Here is an 18,369-nt window from a genome sequence, read left to right as displayed (position 1 = left end):
CTGCCATGGTGACCGGCTACCTTGGTGAAGCTGTCCTTTGCCACTTCAAAGTGAAGAGGGATGATGGTTCTCAAGAGCAAAGCCTCTTCCCTCATGCCCACGAGCCACGACACTGAGGGGAAAGGCTACTCTGGGGGTGTGAGGGTGAAAAAAGGATGATGAAAATCAGAACTGAAGGGGAAATCAGCTCTGACTGCAGGAAAACTTGGGACAGCAGTGAGGGAATGAGTGGAGGGAAGCCGTGCCCCTGTGATGGCGTGTTGTATATGGCGAGGCCCCTTTCCCAGCCTTGGAGAGTGCAGAGATCGAAGAGGGACAAAACGGAGGGGAAAATGGAACATAACTGAGCGAAAACTCGGACAGCAGTGAGGGAACGAGCAGAGGGCAGCCACAGCCCGCGGGGAGGTGTGCTGGGGACAGCCCTCTCCCGCCGGCCGTGCGCGGGGGCTGCCCCGTCCCCTCACGAGGGAGAGGGCAGGCGGGCGGCGCCGAACGCGCTCCGTGCCTGGGAAGCGCCCGAGAACGCGCGGCCGGGACAGAGCTGGGGGGCCGGGGGAAGGGGAGGGCGCTCCCCGGCTCCCTCCCACCCTCTCCGGATAAATGAGCCGCCGGGAGGCGGCGGGCGGCGCAGGCTGTGGACGAGCGCGGCGCATCCCTGTCCCGTCCCCATCCCGTCCCCGCCGCGCCCAGCGCTCCCTGCCGGCGGGGCCGCCCCGGGCGCTGCCGCGAGTACTCGGCCGCGTCCCCGCGGGGCTGGGCGGGGGGATCGGGCTTCGCTTCCCTCCCCTGGGAACGCCTGAGGGCGGGGGCGGCCGGGCGGGCAGGGCCGGTGGAGGGGAGGCGGCCGGGACACCCCGGTCTGGCTGATGCTGGCGCTGCCCCGCGCAGCACCGGGCTCCGGCAGGCTGGTAGCGGCGGTCAGGACTCAGGAGAGGCCCCCCGGGCTCCCTTCCCCTTCCCTCCCTCCGCGGCGGGCGGCGCTGGAGGATTTTCTCCCGCCGCGGCCCCCTCGCTGTCCCCCAGACATGGTAGGTCACCTCCAGCTGCAAGGGATGGACGAGAGCCTGAAGGAGAAGAGCCGGGAAGGCTTGCTGGACAGTCCGGACTCGGGGCTGCCCCCCAGCCCCAGCCCCCCCTTCTACTCCCTGTCGCCCGGTGAGGGCCGAGCAGGGGGCAGCGGCGGTGCGGACCCCCCGGCCCCGGGCCACCGGCGAGAGGCCAAGGACGGCAAAGTGGTAAGAGCCAAACCCGGGCACCGGGCTCTGTCCCCTCCGGGCCCCGCGGGGGAAAGGCTGGCCAAGCCCCGGAGCGGGGGGCAGGCAGGAGGGCGCCTCTGACCCACTGCCCGGGCACCCCTGGGCTGAGTTCCCCCCCAGTGCCCCTCGCCGGCCGAGGGCGCTCCGGGCTGCCCGTGGCGGCTGCAGTCCGGTGTTGGCAACGCCGCGGCTGTGCCAGGCAGGGCTTGGCCCAGTGCCGGGCAGGGCTTTTGGGTACACTCCCAGAGTGTTGGCATTTTGGCTGGGTGAACTCTATTAACGGTGTGGGAGTGACACCCCAGGTCTGAACCAAGCTCCCCTGACCACCTTCGGAAGAGAAAATAACTGTTTCTCAGTGACACTGCTCTGCCTGCTAGGTACAGGTTGGAGCTGCATCCATCCGGACCGAGGCAGGGGCGTCTGGCTCCCAGCCATCAGTACGCCCTGGCATCCCACATCTGGTTTGTGAGGAGCGTGGAGCCGCGTTTGCTGGAGCCCCGGCTGAAAGAAAGACAAAAGTGCCCTTTAGCTGGGGCAGGGTAGGGATGTGTGTCCGGGGAGTTCTGCGGGACAGGGTTTGGGAAGGGCTGTGTGCCGCTGCCCTTTGCTGGAGCGGGGCTTTGTGGCATGAGCCTGTGTGAAAGGTTTGTCCGCTGGCAGCCGAGTGGAGCCGGGGGTAGTGGTTTGTAAGCTCAGACAGCTGGCAGTGCACTGCAGGTCTCGGTCAGCCTGATGCAGTGCCAGTGAAGCACTTGAATGTGGAGTAGGATCTGGGTAGATTTATTATGACTATTATTTTGCTTTATTTGTTTATTTCTATCCCTGAGCTATAAAACCCGTTTTTAAAACAGTGTTCAGAGCATAAGCAATGGTGGTGGAGGTTTTTAAAGGATGATGAAAGTTCTTCCCCAAGGCTCTTTAAAAATTCTTTTAAACATGTATAAAAGATGTTTGTAGGTGTATTCAGCGTGGTTAATTGGCTTTAAACTGCAGCACAAATCTTTCCATGAGAAAAATTTATCTCCCTCTGGTCTAGTGACAATTCAGACTTCTTTCCCATAGAGACATTTTGCAACGACTCCTCACACTCTTGTGCACTTTCTCAAGTTCTAAGGCCTTTTGAGCATATTTCTGAAAACTGCCTTTTACTCTTGAACATGCCAAAACCTTCCCCATGAACAATGACTCCTCACAGTGGAGAGGGTGTGAAGGCTTATTATGAAAGTCAAATCTCAAACTGCTAACGCTGCAGTTCCTAATATGGAGCCTTACCTGCAGATGCCTGGATGGGAGTGTGCCATCTCGATGGGAGTGTTTATGTACAAAGTTACCCACACACCTCTGATTTGGCAGGATCAGGCTGTTCCTGTGTGTCTGTAAAATAAAATTAGGGAGGAAGGTGAGTGAAGGCTGCTGGAGCAAAAAACAGCAGGAGTGGAGGTGTCTGCAAAACTCTGTAATGGGGATATGACAGTCTCCATTCCAGTCATATGACAGTTGGCCACCACACCATCCAAGAAAGTTCTTAGATATCAAAGAAGAAAGAACATGAGAAAATTTATTTCAGTTCATGGGCTGTTAGGCTTGAGAGTTTTAGTGCTTGACTCCTACAGGGAGAAAAGTTATTCCTGTGATCTGAATAAGGTAAAGTTAAGTTTTTCAATTGTTTTGATCATTAGTGAACATTTTAGACACTTTAGAAAAGCTTCCACTTTAGAAAGTTTCCACATTCTGTATCACATTGCAAGGATAACCCTGGGTTCCTGCTTAGAGTATGGGTTCCATACATTGGGAATGTATGGAATTCCATGCTCTTAGCAGGTACAGAAGGTTGCAGGGATCCAAATGCTGAAACCAGTTGGACTGTATTATTTGGAGTGGTGCTGGGCTCTGCTCTTTAACTGTTTGGTTCACTGCAAAACAATGAAGTAAATAGGAATTTTCACTCTATTTGACTGCAGAGAGTTTTACTTCCTTTCATTTCCACTGTGCAAATACTGGACTTGCAGCTGATATTAAAGCAGGAAAAATATGAAGAGTATTGCTTGCTTCATACTTTTAAATTGCAGTGTCTAATTAGCTCTAATTTTGCCATTTTACAAGGGCTTGCAGATCTGTGAGCAGTTATGCAACCCATGAATGTGCTTCTGTTTAAGTCTATTCCTCTGCTGTTCATCAGAGCATGCAGAATTGGCAAATCAATAATTGCAGCTATTTGCACACCAAGAAATGCTGTTTTTAATCGCCTGTTATATTAGTGTTTGTTTTGCTTATAAACGTGACAGAGTCAGGAACACAACCTGCACTCTTTGTGTTGGAACACTATAAAACCATACATAACTCAGTCACCAACAGCCAAGGTTCTAGTATGTACAGTTACAATAAATTGCTGTCAGGTGAAGGAAACAACATTCCAGATCTGTGTGAAGTATTTCATACTATTCTTCGCTGCAGAACTGTCAAACCACCGGTCTGAACCCAGTTGCATTCTTCTGCAGTCAGCTATTTTGCTCCAACTTTGCAAATATGTTACAATTTTTTTCTGCTTTAGGACGGCCCTTCTCATGCAGACTAAAAGGAGATTGCATGCCCTTATCGAAGACTTTCTCTTGTGTAAAACCTCTGCTCTCTCTGCTCTGTGTTATTAACTGTGACTCTGAAAAAGTAAACTCTCTGCACTTAATAAGCACAACTTTGTTTCAAAGACAATGCACCATTTATTCACATTTAACCAGCCAATTTGGGAACGGCTTTGGGATCCAAAAAAATATGAAAGGCAGTTTAGGGCCAGAGTCATAAATACCACAAGTTCAACACCATTTAGGGACTTTTTTTTTTTCCCCTTTTACTTGTAGTGCAGGATAAATTGGCTTTTATTTCTTCAAATAAAGTCCATGTAGGGAATTTGTCAAGTGTTTTGTGCTTAAGTGCAAATATCCTAAGGAAAATACAAGGTGACTTTTACCTAGTTCTGCCTTTTAAATCTGAAACATTATTAAATTGATTCTTATGACTTGGGTTACTGAATTCTTTAGACTGTGTCTATAAAGCTGGGTCAAAACGAACAGAAATGCAACAAAATAAATGCTAATAATATGCACAAATAAGCAGTTGCTGAAAGCATGAGGAATGAAATGCCATCGAAGTACCCATATCTGCTTAGAGTTTTCTCTGTTGTTCTTGCCCTGGGACACTGATTGAGGCTAGAAGAACTGCTTTTGGACTGTGCTGAAATAAGTGCTTTGCATCCATCACACAACTCCTAATGGATATCAGGGGACATCAAGCTCACATTCATCTCCAGAAGTATCCATTGTGTGTTCTTGAAGCAGATTTTATGTTCCTTCCCAACAGTGAAAGGAGCTTTTGCCATGGCAGTGAGTTCCTTTTACTTTGTAAGATTTAAGTATTTGTGCACTCAACCTGCCTCAGTGAGCACTGACTTCTGTGGGACTATATCCCAGTGAATCAGCTGTAGGGATGTAGGGAATGTCTACATTCAGCAGCAAGAATGATTCAGAATCAGTCTTGGGTGGTGGGAGAAGATTCCAGCTTCATCTCAAGTATGAAGAAGGAGACCTTGCGCCTTGGCACAGCCTTCACAGACAAGAACGGGGTCCCAACAACGTGGTCCAAGTCAGCATTTGTGCCAACCCTGCTGGATTAATGGCTCATATTAAAAAAACCCAAAATAACATCTCTTCCTGAAATGCAGCATTTTGAAGACCCCTTGGGTCACAGAGCCAGCATCTTGTCCTGCACTGAAAGTACTTCAGGAATGGGGCAATGACTTGTAGGGACTGGGTGGGGAACACGGCCATCAAAGGTTTTTCATATGTAATTTCATACCTGTCAACACCTACACTGAAAGCACACGTGAGAGGGAGGCCCAGCACCCCGACCTGAGCCAGCTTGCAGCCTGCACACGAGGCAGGGGACGTGACTCCCCAGGCCCCGTGGGTCCCAGCAGCTCTGGGGAAGCCCCAGGCTGGTGCAGGGAGCAAGGCACCCATCTGGCACCACAGCAGGGTTTGCCTCGGGGCTTTTGTTGGCACCCTGGCATCCTGACCCACTTCTGAGCCGCTCCCACGGCACTGGATCCTGCAGGAATTCCCCCAGCTTCAGTTCCACGCCTGTGTCCTCTCCTAGCAAAGGCTAATCCCACCTGGCTGTTCCCTGTCCCTCAGCCCCACCCAGTTCTGGATATGCACCCGCTCCTCTTCCTCCTTGATGAAGGACAGGGCATGGCTCTGGGCCTCACTTGATTGGCCTCACCTGATGTGACAGATGTCCCTTCTGGGCAGATCAGGGAAACAGGCATCAGGATCTCAGCATCTGCTCTGAAAAGTGTGGCTCTGATGAAAGACATTGAGGGTAATGTCTTCTAGCTGTTGAATTTCCATTGTGTCCCTACATAACCCTGTGGACAATAAGCAAAATAGCACACGTTTCCCACTTGAAATAAAGGAGGGAGATAAGCAGGAAGGATGTAATTCTTTGAAATAATAAACCCCTGCTTTCTACCTGAGGTTTGCATTTTCTGTTATCACCTCCCAATATAATCTCATCCGGCTCTGGTATAAATTACTCGTAATGTGCAATACGTGCAGATATTGGGAAAATAAATGGTCTGTTAAACAAATATTGCTTATCTTCTAGAGCGGAGAATGTAGATGTGTGTCAAATAACTCAGCCAGATCTTTCATTATAGCTGTAAATAACAGCTGAGTAAAGTGACATTTTCATGGACCTGACATGTTACCATAGTGGGAAAATGTGGTGAGAGATTTGCTTATGCCCTAGCTAAGTTAAGAGCTGGGAATTTGGGAAGCTGTATCCTGTTTGTAGCCCTGACACTTGGAAAGCTGTTTCCCCTTACAGTCTCTAGAGATCTAATGCCACATCTTGGTGCCTTCCATATAATGACCATAGCAAAAGGAGTCGGTCAGTTCTGGTTCTTTGTGCTCTCTGGGGAGAGGTTTTAGGGGTTTATTTATTTCAAGTCACGTTAATTTCCTTTCCTTTTTCTTGCTTTGCTGCCTGGAATTTGGCAGCTAAAGAGCAGTCAATGCTGTCGATGAGCTGTAGATTGAATTCCATTCAGCAACCAATTTTATCTGTGTTTATCTATCTGCTACTTGCAAAAAGCAGAGTTTAGCTGCCCAGGCCGTTACATGCCTGAAAGGCATCAGAGTTAAGGCAGAGGGAAAAATGCAGCCAAACAAGAAAGCTCTTCAACTTTTTAATACTACTGTAACTCTTTGCTGGTTGACACAAATTATGTACTGGAGAAGAAATAAAAATAATAGTTCATTTACTACCTAATATTCACCTTGGATCAAGTTATAAACGTGGGAGTCACTTTTTTGGTATCTCTGGTATCTTTCATTTTGTCTTCTCAGCCTTCCTTGCCTACCAGACTCCTTCTGTCCTTAAAGATGCCAGGGTTGTGGTGTCTTTTTGTGCACAGCGGCATCTGGTAAGTGCCAGCACAGCTCCAGTTACTGGGGACAGATGAATCAGATCCCCACCGCAGCGTTCTAGCACAGCAACCCTTGGATAGACAGACCTCCACTATGGATCACTCGTGGACAGCCTGGTCTGAAGTGATGTGGACTTCTCTTCACCATCAGTGACCCCCAGGAGTGTGCAGCCTGCTCTGCTCCCTCTATCCACAGTGCAGGATAATACAGAAACCTACCTTACTTGTGGAGTATCTGGAGATCACCAAGTGATTCCTAGAAACGAGCCAGGGATCCTGATTTTCTCAAGGGGGCTCAGCAGTCCAGTGCTCCTACTCTTTCAACCATTCCTGTGCAGAAGGAAAAAGAACTGAGTCAGTATTTTTTGACAGGTAGAACATTTTTGGTTTCTTTCCTTAAAGCAGATTGGAAGGAGTCGGTGTCAAACTCTTCCCAAAAAGCCAGCTTTTGACATGTGCCAAGCATATAACATTTCAGCCCCAAAGACAAATCTTTTGGAAAGCTCATATCCCCTGTTCCTTGCTTCCCAGCTCCAGGTGACTTGCAGGAGCCGACATTTCAGAACATCACTGGAGGGAAAACAAAATGTCACCTGAGGTGCCTTTCAGTGGCTGCTGTGTGAAACCTGTGGTTGCTGTTTAGTGACCCCTTCACACTGTTCAAGCAAATTAGTTGCTGTTCGGTGAGCAGCCTGCAGGATCTCAGAGATCTCTATTTTTAGGCCATGATTTGTAAGTTATTTACATCTTCCATGTGCAGACTTTCAGGTTACTTCAAGGTTTCTGACCTGCAGCAGCTCACAGAAGAGGTCTGAATCTGTAATGGTCTTGACAGGCAGTAGAAATCCTGGCTTTGGCCTGCCAGTGTTCACAGTTGTTCCAGCTTTCTAAACTAAGCCAAACCTGCAGGTCTGAAGTTGGTGCTCATCCACAGCATATGAAATGCCTTTTGCCACCCTTCCCTGCCCAGAGCAAGGTTAATTGTAACCCCCAATGGAAATAGTCTCATCACACCCGGTCCAGCACTAACCTGGAGAACACTTAATCCTGCCCTCACCAAGTTCAGCGGCAAATTTTTGACTCTGATTGCTGTCAGTCGTGCATGCCAGCACCTCCGTTTCTCCGTGCACACTGGTGCTGTTTCTGCAGCGTGTTCTTGTTTCCTGTTCCCTGCTGTGGGACTTGTGCTCTCCACAGACGGCGACTGCCGCCGTGCCCACGCTCTGACCGAGCAGCACCCCCGGCGCTCAGCGGGCTGGGAACGCTTTTCCCATGCACACACGGGGGGCCAGATGCCCCAGCAATGTTCCTGCTAAGCCACAGGAAAGACTTCATAACATCTCCCGCGTCCTGGGGATGTTTGGAGCACACTTAGTGTCAGCATTTGTTAGCAAGAAGTGTGAAGGCTTGTTTGCCTGGAAGCGCTTCTTTGAAACTGCTTCTTTAAAGGAGGGACACGTATCCCCAGCCTTGTTCCCTTCACCAGTTCAAGCAATCTGCATCCCTCTGCAGGTGAACCCCCAAAGGGCAGCCTGCCTGCTGTTCACAAAGCTCATGAGCATGTGCAAATGGTGTTTGACTCCTGCACCCAAAGGAACCTCTTCTTATGTACAAAATGTCTTTAGAAAGAGCTCTGGCCTTGTGCAGACTCTTACAAGCTGGACATCTGCACCCTTGTGAACTGAGGCTTGTCTGATGTAAACAATTCACATTTCAGAAGCAAAGAGCTTTATTTATGACCAGAAAGGCTGCCCTTGCCCTCCCCTGTCAAGAGTGTTGAAAGCAATTCAGGAATGAACTTTGCCTTTTGGCCAGTGTTTGCTAGGGAGGGTGAACATATTTTTTTTTTCTTCTTTTCCCCCCCCATAACTGTGCAGACACTGTCCTGTTTTGACAATGGAACAGTATTCAATCAAAAAGAGGGGTTGGCCATTTTACTTAATAGTACAACTTTACACAGTTGTAAAGTGCAGGGATATTTCAGTATGAAAAGAACAAACAGCTTTGTGGCTTTGGAACACAGAATTAAGTGGCTTGGCAAATTCAGATGGAGCAGTGACATTTTTTGCCTTAGCCTGAGGCAGAAGGCCCAAACCAGTAGAAGAAAGCAGACCTCAGCTAGCCATCTACAGACCCTGCACAGAGGCTGCCAGCCATCTCCTTTAAAGAGATCCTGTGTCCCTGTGCGTCATAAATATCTGCCGACAGAAAAGTAGTGGCAGAGTCTGAAACCTGCAGTGACATTTTTCCAGGAGGGCAGGATTAGGCTGAATTAGCTGCTGGGTTTGGTCCAGGCACCAGACACAGGATCCCCATATGTGGGAACTGGTGTTTAAGAGCACTCCAGTATAGAGAAGTGGGATTAGTCATTTCTGTGGTGGGCAGAGTAGCCTAAGCTGGTCTGTGACAATTTGTCAGAGTAAGTGAGTTCACAATGCAGTTAGTCTTAAAAAATCAAGTTTTTGGTGTCATGAATTGGAGCTGCTCCATTCATTACAAAGTCCTGGCTTGCAACCGGCTTCCTGCATTGCAGAGGCCACAAGGTGCCCCAGTGTCTCACCCCACCCTCAGTTTTATGGTTAACAAGAATGTCCTTTGGAGCACAAGAGCCATTTTTGGCACGGAGACTTTGGGAACAGCAAGTCTATTGCTTCCTCTGCTGGATTGTTGCAAGGGATACATGATTTTATGTACGTATTTGTATGTACATCTATAAAAATACATACACATGTCTCACTTCAGTAGACCTACATCCTTCAAGTCAGCAGCCTTAGGCCCTATTGCTGCGTTTGGTCAGACATGGAAAACTTCTCCATGCTGACACATTTTGAGTGTTTCTAAGACTTGTTAATTCCTACCAGTAAAGGCAATATCAGGGCTAAAGAAAACTCGAAAACAATTGTAATTCCTATGAGAAACAAGAAAGGAAGAAGGAAAGGCAAGGTTGAATTTCAACAAACAGATACTGGAGCATGAAGTGACAAAGATGTGGGCACAGTCACGTACCTGGGAGGTGTGCTGGGGCAGAGGGAGGTGTTGGTAGGTGAGGACAGTCCAGGTGTTGTGTTAAGCTGCTCAGCTGCCAGCCACAGCACGTTATGAATTGTGCCAGTCCCATCTGTTGTGTTCCAACACTTGCTGTGCTCTCCTTCCCTGCAGATGCCTTATCTGCTCCTGAACCCGTCCATGCCAGAGATAAGGCCTCGAATGTGCCCGGTGTTTTTTGGAGAAAGCATTGAGGTCAACCCTGAGCCCGTGCAGGAAATCAGGTACAGATGGGATTGGGTGGGTAGATGGGGATTTCTGTCTTTTTTTCTGGTGCTTCTGCCAAAGATTAAAATGTGTTTGCAAATGGGAGTCACGGTTATTTTGATGGAAAGGGAAGGACAGGTGGGAGGGTAATTCCTGAATTAAAGCCACTGACAGCAGCACAGGCAGAGGGGAAGAGGCAAGAACTGGAGGGAGGTTTTAACAGAAGGCAGCCTTCTTCCAAGGCCAGCTAAAATCCAAAGCTATGAGAAAAAAAACATTACCATCTGTGGGCTTGATGGCCTCCACTAAGTAATCTGATGGTCTTCATACTGTTCCCAGATGACTTGTGTCTTCAGAAGAAGCAACACCCTTCTAATTGGCACCTGGTTTTGTTCGCTCTTGCCACAGAGAAACCAGCATTAGACAGCCCACAGAGACTGAATGAGCTCCTCTGTGTGAGGAGATGGTCCCTCAAGCCAGTGATGGAGATGTTCTGCCCTCCTGTGGGGCTGGTGCTGTGGCCAATGGATAAATGTTGGTCTTTGCTCTTTGTTTGCTCTTTTGTTGATGTGGAATGTATCCTGCAAACAGCATGGAGCATTCACACACAGCTTGGGGCAGGGACAGTGGGAGAACTGTAAACCCCCTCAACCTATGCAAAAGTCTCTCTGGAAATGTACCCCAGTAAATCTCTGCTGGCTGAGGAACTGCCAGCGGGCATGTTTTTATGGTGATTACATCGGAGTCCTGTTTTATGTGTGCTGAATGACTTGCTTACACCCTAGCTGTGCAAAATACATTACAGCAGCTCAGGTTACACGCGGTGCACAATCAGTCAGCCCCCCTCTGGGTGGAGGTAATGACAAGCACACACCCAGCTTTTAATCTTTTTTACGTGGAGCTGCACATTCCTTGGCTGCTGATTGCTGGAGGAGCATTTGGGGAGCGGGGAAAACCAGTGGAAGTCCTTCTGTTCCCCATGGCTAGGGATTCCAGAAAAAGTCCTTTTCCTGGCCTGGTATCTGCACATCCTTTCTAGATGGCTGCAGAAAAAAGACAGGGCTGTGACATCCTACTTTTTGTGGTTCTTAATCTGTTGGCAGTTCAGGTGGCCAAGTCCTTTGAGACCAGTGGCATGGGTGTTGAGCAGCCATAGCCCACAATATTCCTTTGGTTTACCTGCTCTTTCAGCATTGCTTGGATTTTTTTGTAGGTCCCAACAAGCAACTTCATCCCTCATCTCCCAACGCTCAAATTTTAGCTGGTTTGGGCATTTTTGTGCAATGATGAAAGAAAAGACAAACAGCCTTGACAGCTCAACAGGTCCATTACAGGGCGTTTGTCTGCCTCCAGTGTAGCTCTCGGGGCTGAGATGAGGCTCCAGTGGGACCCATGGAGAAAACCAGAGGAAGAAGAGCGTTGCTTGGAGCCTCTGCAACAAAGTGTTTTCTGCCCTGGTATGACCAGGATGGATTCACAGCAAGGTGGGGTTCCAACAAGATTCCTCAGCAGGACAGAGTCTTCTTGGCTTTGGGTTGTAGAGTTGGCATCTGCCCCAGTGTCTGTGCAGTGGTAAATGCTGCCAGCTTCGAAGGGTTAGAGAAGAGTCCTGCCTGTCTTGCCTCCTTTGCTGCGCTCCTGATACCTTGCTGTCCTCTGCAGGTGCAATTCCGAGGTGAAGTACGACTCGGAGAAGCACTATCGGGACGACATCTTCTACGGCCCCATCCCCACGGTCACCACCTACAGCGAGACCATCATCGCCGCTCCCAACTGCACCTGGCGGAACTACAAGTCCCAGCTGATCTTCGAGCCCCGCCAGAAGCCGGTGAGGTTTCAGAGCACGACCATCATTTTCCCCAAGCGTGCCAAGAACATTTACCGGACCACCCTCAACTACAGCTTGGGCTGTGCCAAGCGCTGGTTCGCTTCCAGCGTGCAGCTGGAACTCTGTGAGGAAACCAACCCGTGCGTCATGTACAGCGAGACCCTCTGATCCGCCCCGCCGCTGGCAACCGCGCGACCCCCGGGAGGCTGCGGCCTTCGCGGGGCCCTGGCTGGGCCTTGCTCGGTGGCGACTGAATATTCATGGCTGGAGAGCATCTCTCGGGCGAGGCTGAACTGGCTGGGAGGAGGCTTGCAGGGCACAGGATGGTTTTGATCAGTGAGAGGCTGGCTTGTATTTTGCGACGTTCCTGACATTCATGATCTGGATTTTTTTTTTTTTCTCTGAGCGTATCTGTTTTTGGCTTGTGTTTAGTTGAAATCAAGATGACAAAGGACCCTCTTACCATTGCAGAATGATGCCTTATGAGCTCTGTAGGTCTTGTCTAGCACATAGGTGAGAGTCATTATAAGCTTCAGAGCTATTTTGGTCTCTGCAAAGGGAAGACCAACTGCAGAGACAGCGTCTGGTTGGCCCAGCACACACCAGGCCAGATCTCTTTCAGAGCTGAAATGCAGAGGAGGTGGTTATTTGTACCAGTACATCACAGCTTGCTCCAACAGCTCATCTGAGTGAGAGCTGCCCTATTACAGCACTGCAGTCACCCCACTTCCTGAGAGGAGTGGAGACTGTTACCCCAAGAAAAAGAGGATTTAAACAGGTGCCCCAGCCCTTGCTGGCAGCTGGATGTTTGTATACCCTAGCAAAGCACAGCACAACCAGGAGATGGGAGAAAGGCCAGCTGTGATGCACAGACACATCTTCTGTGAGCCCAGCCAGGAGTAAGCAGGGAGACTGAGGAAAATGAACAGCTGAAGGGCTAGTTTAGAAAAGTGACTGAGCATTTAGGAGCCTAGTGCCCTTCTATCAAAAGTATTGTCAGACCAAGTGTGCCATGCTGTTCACTGCCTCCAACACCTAATTTAAGGGATCTGTATGCACTTGCAGCCCTTCTGAGTTTCAGGGTGTGGCTGTATTGCAGAGAGGAGCGTAGAGCAGGAAGATGCTCCCTGGCTTATTTGAAGCCAGGGCAAAGTTAACTCACCCTCCCAATAGTTTCCATATTTGTGGCATGGGCAGCTTTTTTCTGCCTGTAGAGGAGCAGCCAAACTTTCTCAGTGTAGAGTTTGAAGGACTGAAAAGCCCAAATCCATCTGGGTTTTCCTTGATCAGCCAGGCTGTAGCACTAGAAACAGCTGAACTGTCCCTGCAAAAGGACCAAGAAACAGTGAGCAGGAGTCAGTGAAGCCATCCTAAGGTAAAACATTCCCCACTCATGAATCCCATCTCTGGTATATCTTCACTTTGGTCTCTTGCTGAAAATCTGCAAGAGCCTGGATTCCCACTAACATACAACTTTTGAAAATAGCACGGAATTGTCTCCAAAAATCTTACCAAGAATTTTTGCATGCTGCTCAGGCTTAGAAATAACCACACAGCTCCGGAAATTAATTTCCAGCTTTCTCTCTTCTAAACTTTCCATTTTGTTCCTGACTTGCTGTGAGTCTGATGGAGTTATTTCAGAACACAGCTGAGCAGCCAAGTCAGAAAGCCTATTAACAATGTCAACAAGACGTAGCTGATTGCCCAGAACAGTTGACGCACAAACCCACTGAGATTAAAAAAAAAAAAAAAGTCTGAGAAACTTGAAAAAAATAATAAAATTAGTGACTTATAAAGATACTTTTTCCATCAGTTTCAAAAAGCAGTTGGTAAATGTGACCAGAACTGTGACCTTTATGAAACAGAGTTCTCTTGTTTAAAATGTAGCACAGTTTTTCCACCAGAGGTAAATATAAAGTCTTTAAATACAAACTTCAGTCCTGACAGCTGAAGCATCATTAGTGCTGAAAGATGTGTGTTGTGGCAGTGCTGAACTCTCCCTGTCTGCTGGGAATTAGGACTTGGTAGGAAGAACCCCTCAAAGGATTTCCAAGGCTTCCACCTACTGTTGAATTCTTTACAGCAACACAAACAAGGACTATATTTGTTAGTGGTCAGATTCTGCTGTCACTGTCTGTCAGCATCAAAGCCTGGAAAAGCAGCATCTGCCTCCACAGGGATTATTATGCCTGAAGCAGCCCTTCTCCCCAGGGCTCCAGCAAGCAGGAGAGCTGGCTTAGGCAGCAGGGAGTTGGTGCCTGGATGAACGTGGTCCCAGTGCAGTGAGGTTAGTGATGCACTTACTTGCTGGTTCATCTTCAGGTCTGTCCTGTTGGCCACGTGCTGCTGAGCGAGCCTTGGGAGCGGGGAAAATACCCCTCTGCCTTCGTGGAGGCTCTGGTGGGCTCAGTGCCTGCACCCCCAAGAGTCTGTGCCAAGGGGCAGGGTCCCAGGCTGACAGCAGGGTAATCCAGGCCCAAAAGCAAGGCCAGTACTCACACCCAAGAGATCCCTGCACGATGACAGAGGGGACTGATGGAGACAGGCTGACCTCAGAGCCGAGGGGATGCCAGACTCCCCCTATGCTGGCCACACATCAGGCTTTGCTCCTTTGAACAGCTGGATTATTCCCCTGCTTTGAGCACAAAGCTGCTCTTCTTGATCATGGTGGTCTTTGAGCAGGACAGGTTTTCCCCAGAAAAATCCCTTTCATCATGGCTGGCTGCAGGTCTCTGCCCACTCTGTCCACTGTTAGTTCTGTTTCCCAAATATCAGCTGCAACAGTAAAAGAGAATTCAAGGCAAGCCAAAAAAACACAGTGTGCAAATACAAATCCAGCAGAGAGACTGAACCTCAACCTGGACTTTAACCACACAGGAGAGGGGCTGCTGAGGCAAAGTCTCACAGGTGGATGTGACCCCTGGGAGGGCGCAGTGGAGGGCTGCATCCTTGGCACTGGAGGGTCCCACACACCCAGCCCAGGCCTCTTTGAAGCTTCATGCTTTGTTTTCTCTGCAAATACACTAGAAGTAACCTAACATGCTCCTGCTCCTTTGAGTTTAAGCAGCTTTTCTGCTTTTGCCATGTTAGGAAAAAAAAAAAAAGATAGAAAGCAGTTTGGGTTTCTAGGCTGCTGAGCACATTTTGAGCTGTGTAGCCACGGTGGCTATGGTGGGACTATCACCCTGGACCACATCCAAACTGGGACATTACCAAGTGCCTGAGATCTGGAGAATTTTTTTTAAAAATCCCTTCTTATATGGTATCTGCCACAGGCCCATCACAAGCTGCTTTTCTTCTCAGCAAAAGCTGGTGTTGGAAAGGGACTTTGTTTTTCCTGAGGTCAAGGAAACCACAGAGGGTCAAGACTTCACCCTTGCCTGGGCACACATCCCAGCCTGCCTGCCCACTCTGTCCCTGCTGCTCCCATCCCTGTGGCTGGGTTAGGCAGTGGTAGAAAAGCCAAAGTTCATCTTACTCATGACTGGGAAAAGTGATGACTTTTTTTGTTTTGCTTAAACACCAGAAACTGAATTGTGTTTTTTTGTTGCCAATGAAGAATCACTCTGGGCAGCCGAGAAGTGCCTTGTGCCATACCTGTAATGTGCTTGTACATCTCAAAGGAACAATTAGTCCCACTAGGGAGGTACTTTTCTTTTAAATGGAGTGTTGTTAATCTCAGCCAACAAATCTTTGTTCCTGTATATTCTCTCAAAGATACAAATTATAAATTTATAATTTAAACTTAGACCACGGAAATGTCAGTTTCCTTGAACAGCTGGGACTGTGGCTACACTATTTCTCCCCAGAAATCCTGATTTCCCCCAGGATCCTGATGTGCATGTTGCCCACAGCTCTGCAAGCCTGATGGGTAAAGTCAGACGCTGCCTTTATCTTTTTTGATGGGATTGTTTTTTTCAGTATGGAAACCCCCTGTCTCAAAGGTGGTGGGTCTCTCTCCCCTTCATCCCTATGAATCTTTTGCCGTGGAATACAACAGTGTGCTCATGTCTGGCCTGCCTGCATTGCTGTCATTGCATTTGGGGCCAAAAAGATGAAACCCTAACCAAATATTGAACTGTTAGAAGCTGTGGATTATGTTGCACAAACCGCAGAGAACAACTTTGACCAAAAGTTTACTGCTTGTTTTTTATTTCCTGCCTTTTTTTTTTTTTTTCCTTCCTAAACCAGCTCTACTTTCCTCAATGTGAAATACAGACAGATTTGCACCCTGGGTGCACGCTTTCTGCAACTGTTGAAATGGTGTTTGGGTGTTGATAGCGGTGTTTGAGTGAGCTGCTGGTCAGAGAAGTGAATGCTATTTACTATTTATGTTGAGTGTGTCTTAAAAAAAAATGGGAAAGGTCACCAGAGGGCTAATGAGCAAAATAGACTTTGTAGAGCAAACTGAAGACTGTGTGAGTCTGACTTAGAGGTGAATGGTTCTGTGTGTGAACACTGTGATCTGGGATATTTAGCCATTGTGGTTTTAACCTGCCTCTTTTCCTGTAGGAAAAAGCATCTTTGCCTTTTTTAGAGCTGAAACAAAATCAGATCCATCCTCTGTCACAGTCATTCAGTCCTGCTGAAGTCTGTGAGCATCAGCATTCCCCAGGCTCACGAGGTACTTTCTGTGTGTATCAATCAAACAGGCACAGAGCTGTGCCTCTGTGGAGATGGGGGAATGCTTTATAGGGGATGATGGATCTTCCTGTGGGATATTCCGATTTTTATTGCCAGATAAAGTCTGCTCCCTGAAAATCACCTGATCACTCACAAATCGATCTGTTCTGAACATCTCCCCCAAAGCTCTATAACCAGTGGATTTTATAAGTCTTGGGAGGCACTAATTCTTTTTCAGATACTGTAATAGCTATCAGAATGAGCTAAGTATCCTATCATGTGCATTGTGACCTGAGGATGGGATTGAAAGGTGTCTGAAGGTTAGAGAAGGAAGAAGAGAACTTATAAGTGGTGGAAATGCATAAGGATGTGTCATATTTTTATTTTTGTAAGTCTGATTCTCTAAGTGCTTGTAAAGTACTTTACTGTTGTATATGTGGTGATGCAGTAGCTCACAATATCCTTTTATTTTTGTATATTCCTTCCTCCACCATAATCCCTTTCTGTTCAACTCATAGAGAGTAATTTAAGAAGACAAAATTTATATATCATAATAAAATGCTCAAACCCTCCTGCTGATGTATGCAGAGTTTCCTTCCTCTTCCATATCCCTTTACTTGGTGCCTAATGCCCTTTTTCCATCCAGAGGGAACATTCCTGGTGTGTCCATCCCTACCTGTGGATTTCAGCCCAGCTCCCGTGGATGGGTGGCTGTGGCACAGTCAGTGCTGTGATGTGCAAACCCTGCTCTGTGTGCCCAGGGAAAGCTGAAAAGCTGAGGAGGGACCCTTAGAGGCAGTTTTACCTTTCAGGATTTCCCTGGTTGTCAGTTTGACCATTTCTTTGCTCTAAATTTCCCTCTTCAGCTTCATCTTGTTCTACAGAGCTCTGAAGCCTTGGTGTTGGATCTAGACAATTCCTCTCCCAGCTTTTCCATGGCCTTCAAGGGCAGGAAGAGCCCACACAATGCTTATTTCATATCCAGGTATCCACATTCTAGTGCACTACTGGGATCTCTCCTATGTCCTGGCTTCCCAAATCCTGATAGTGGATGAGCTGCACTGGGGCTGAAACCCTGCCTGGCCATGAAGTGCATTTTAAAGCCATTGCTGTAAATGCCTCAGGCTCACCAGCCAGCTCTTAGTAGAACATTCCTCTGTCTTCCAAGACCCAAGATGTCTGCAGGGAGAATCTGACACTAATCCTTATGGAAAAACCATTGGATTTATAGGGATGAAGTCAATAGGCTTGGATGAAAACGGCTGTAAAACTCTAAGGAATGGAAAGGAGAAGCAAAGCCATGTTATGCAAGAAGCTTGCTTCAGCTGCAGCGTAAGTGCCTGTGTCCTCATCCCAAGCCTTTTGACAGAAATTATGGCTGAGCTGCCTCTAGGATGAAGGATGGGAGACAAGCTCATGGCTAAGAACCTGAGGAAACAACAACATGGAGAAGGCAGGGGTTGTGCAGGCCGGTTGAGTTCACTGGCTGACACCCAAATGCCAGATGAAGGACATGTGCATCCACTCCTGCTATTTAAATAAAACCATAAAATGTGAATGCTGTCCAATGAAGATTCCTGAGGTGGCAGCTAAATCCTCAGCAGCAAAAGCAGCATTAGATGCAGGATATGTGTTTTGGCAAGTGTGTTCAGATGAGCTAACCCCTAAGCTAGTGGCTTTTACTGTGCTAGTTGGATGTTGTAAATTTAAGCAGATGATGCTTGGTATTAGTTTTGCTCCTGGGATATTTCAGAGAGTAATTGCACATATCTCTGAGGGATTACAAGGTGCTGAAGTTATAATGGATGGACTTTGAATTTAAACTAGATGCCTTTAGGAACAGAAGGAAAGGTTTAGGCTGGTTTTACAGACAGCAAGAATGCTGAATATAAAATGCCAAAAGCCTCACCTAAAAGAATTTGCTGATT

The 18,369-nt window shown here is 48.1% G+C and overlaps 1 protein-coding gene across 1 annotated transcript; it reads left to right on the top strand.

Moving 5' to 3' along the window:
• The first annotated feature begins 831 nt into the window (after nucleotides 1-831).
• RFLNA (refilin A) lies at nucleotides 832-17,013 on the top strand. The gene is made up of 3 exons (XM_053959590.1): nucleotides 832-1,235; nucleotides 9,898-10,007; nucleotides 11,653-17,013. Exons 1-3 carry the CDS (start codon nucleotides 867-869, stop codon nucleotides 11,984-11,986), a joined length of 813 nt encoding a protein of 270 aa, XP_053815565.1. The 5' UTR covers nucleotides 832-866; the 3' UTR covers nucleotides 11,987-17,013.
• The last annotated feature ends 1,356 nt before the right edge of the window (nucleotides 17,014-18,369 follow it).

Source organism: Vidua chalybeata, chromosome 18 (assembly GCF_026979565.1).
Source record: "Vidua chalybeata isolate OUT-0048 chromosome 18, bVidCha1 merged haplotype, whole genome shotgun sequence".
Taxonomy (NCBI): domain Eukaryota; kingdom Metazoa; phylum Chordata; class Aves; order Passeriformes; family Viduidae; genus Vidua; species Vidua chalybeata.
This window is presented reverse-complemented; position numbering and strand designations above follow the sequence as displayed.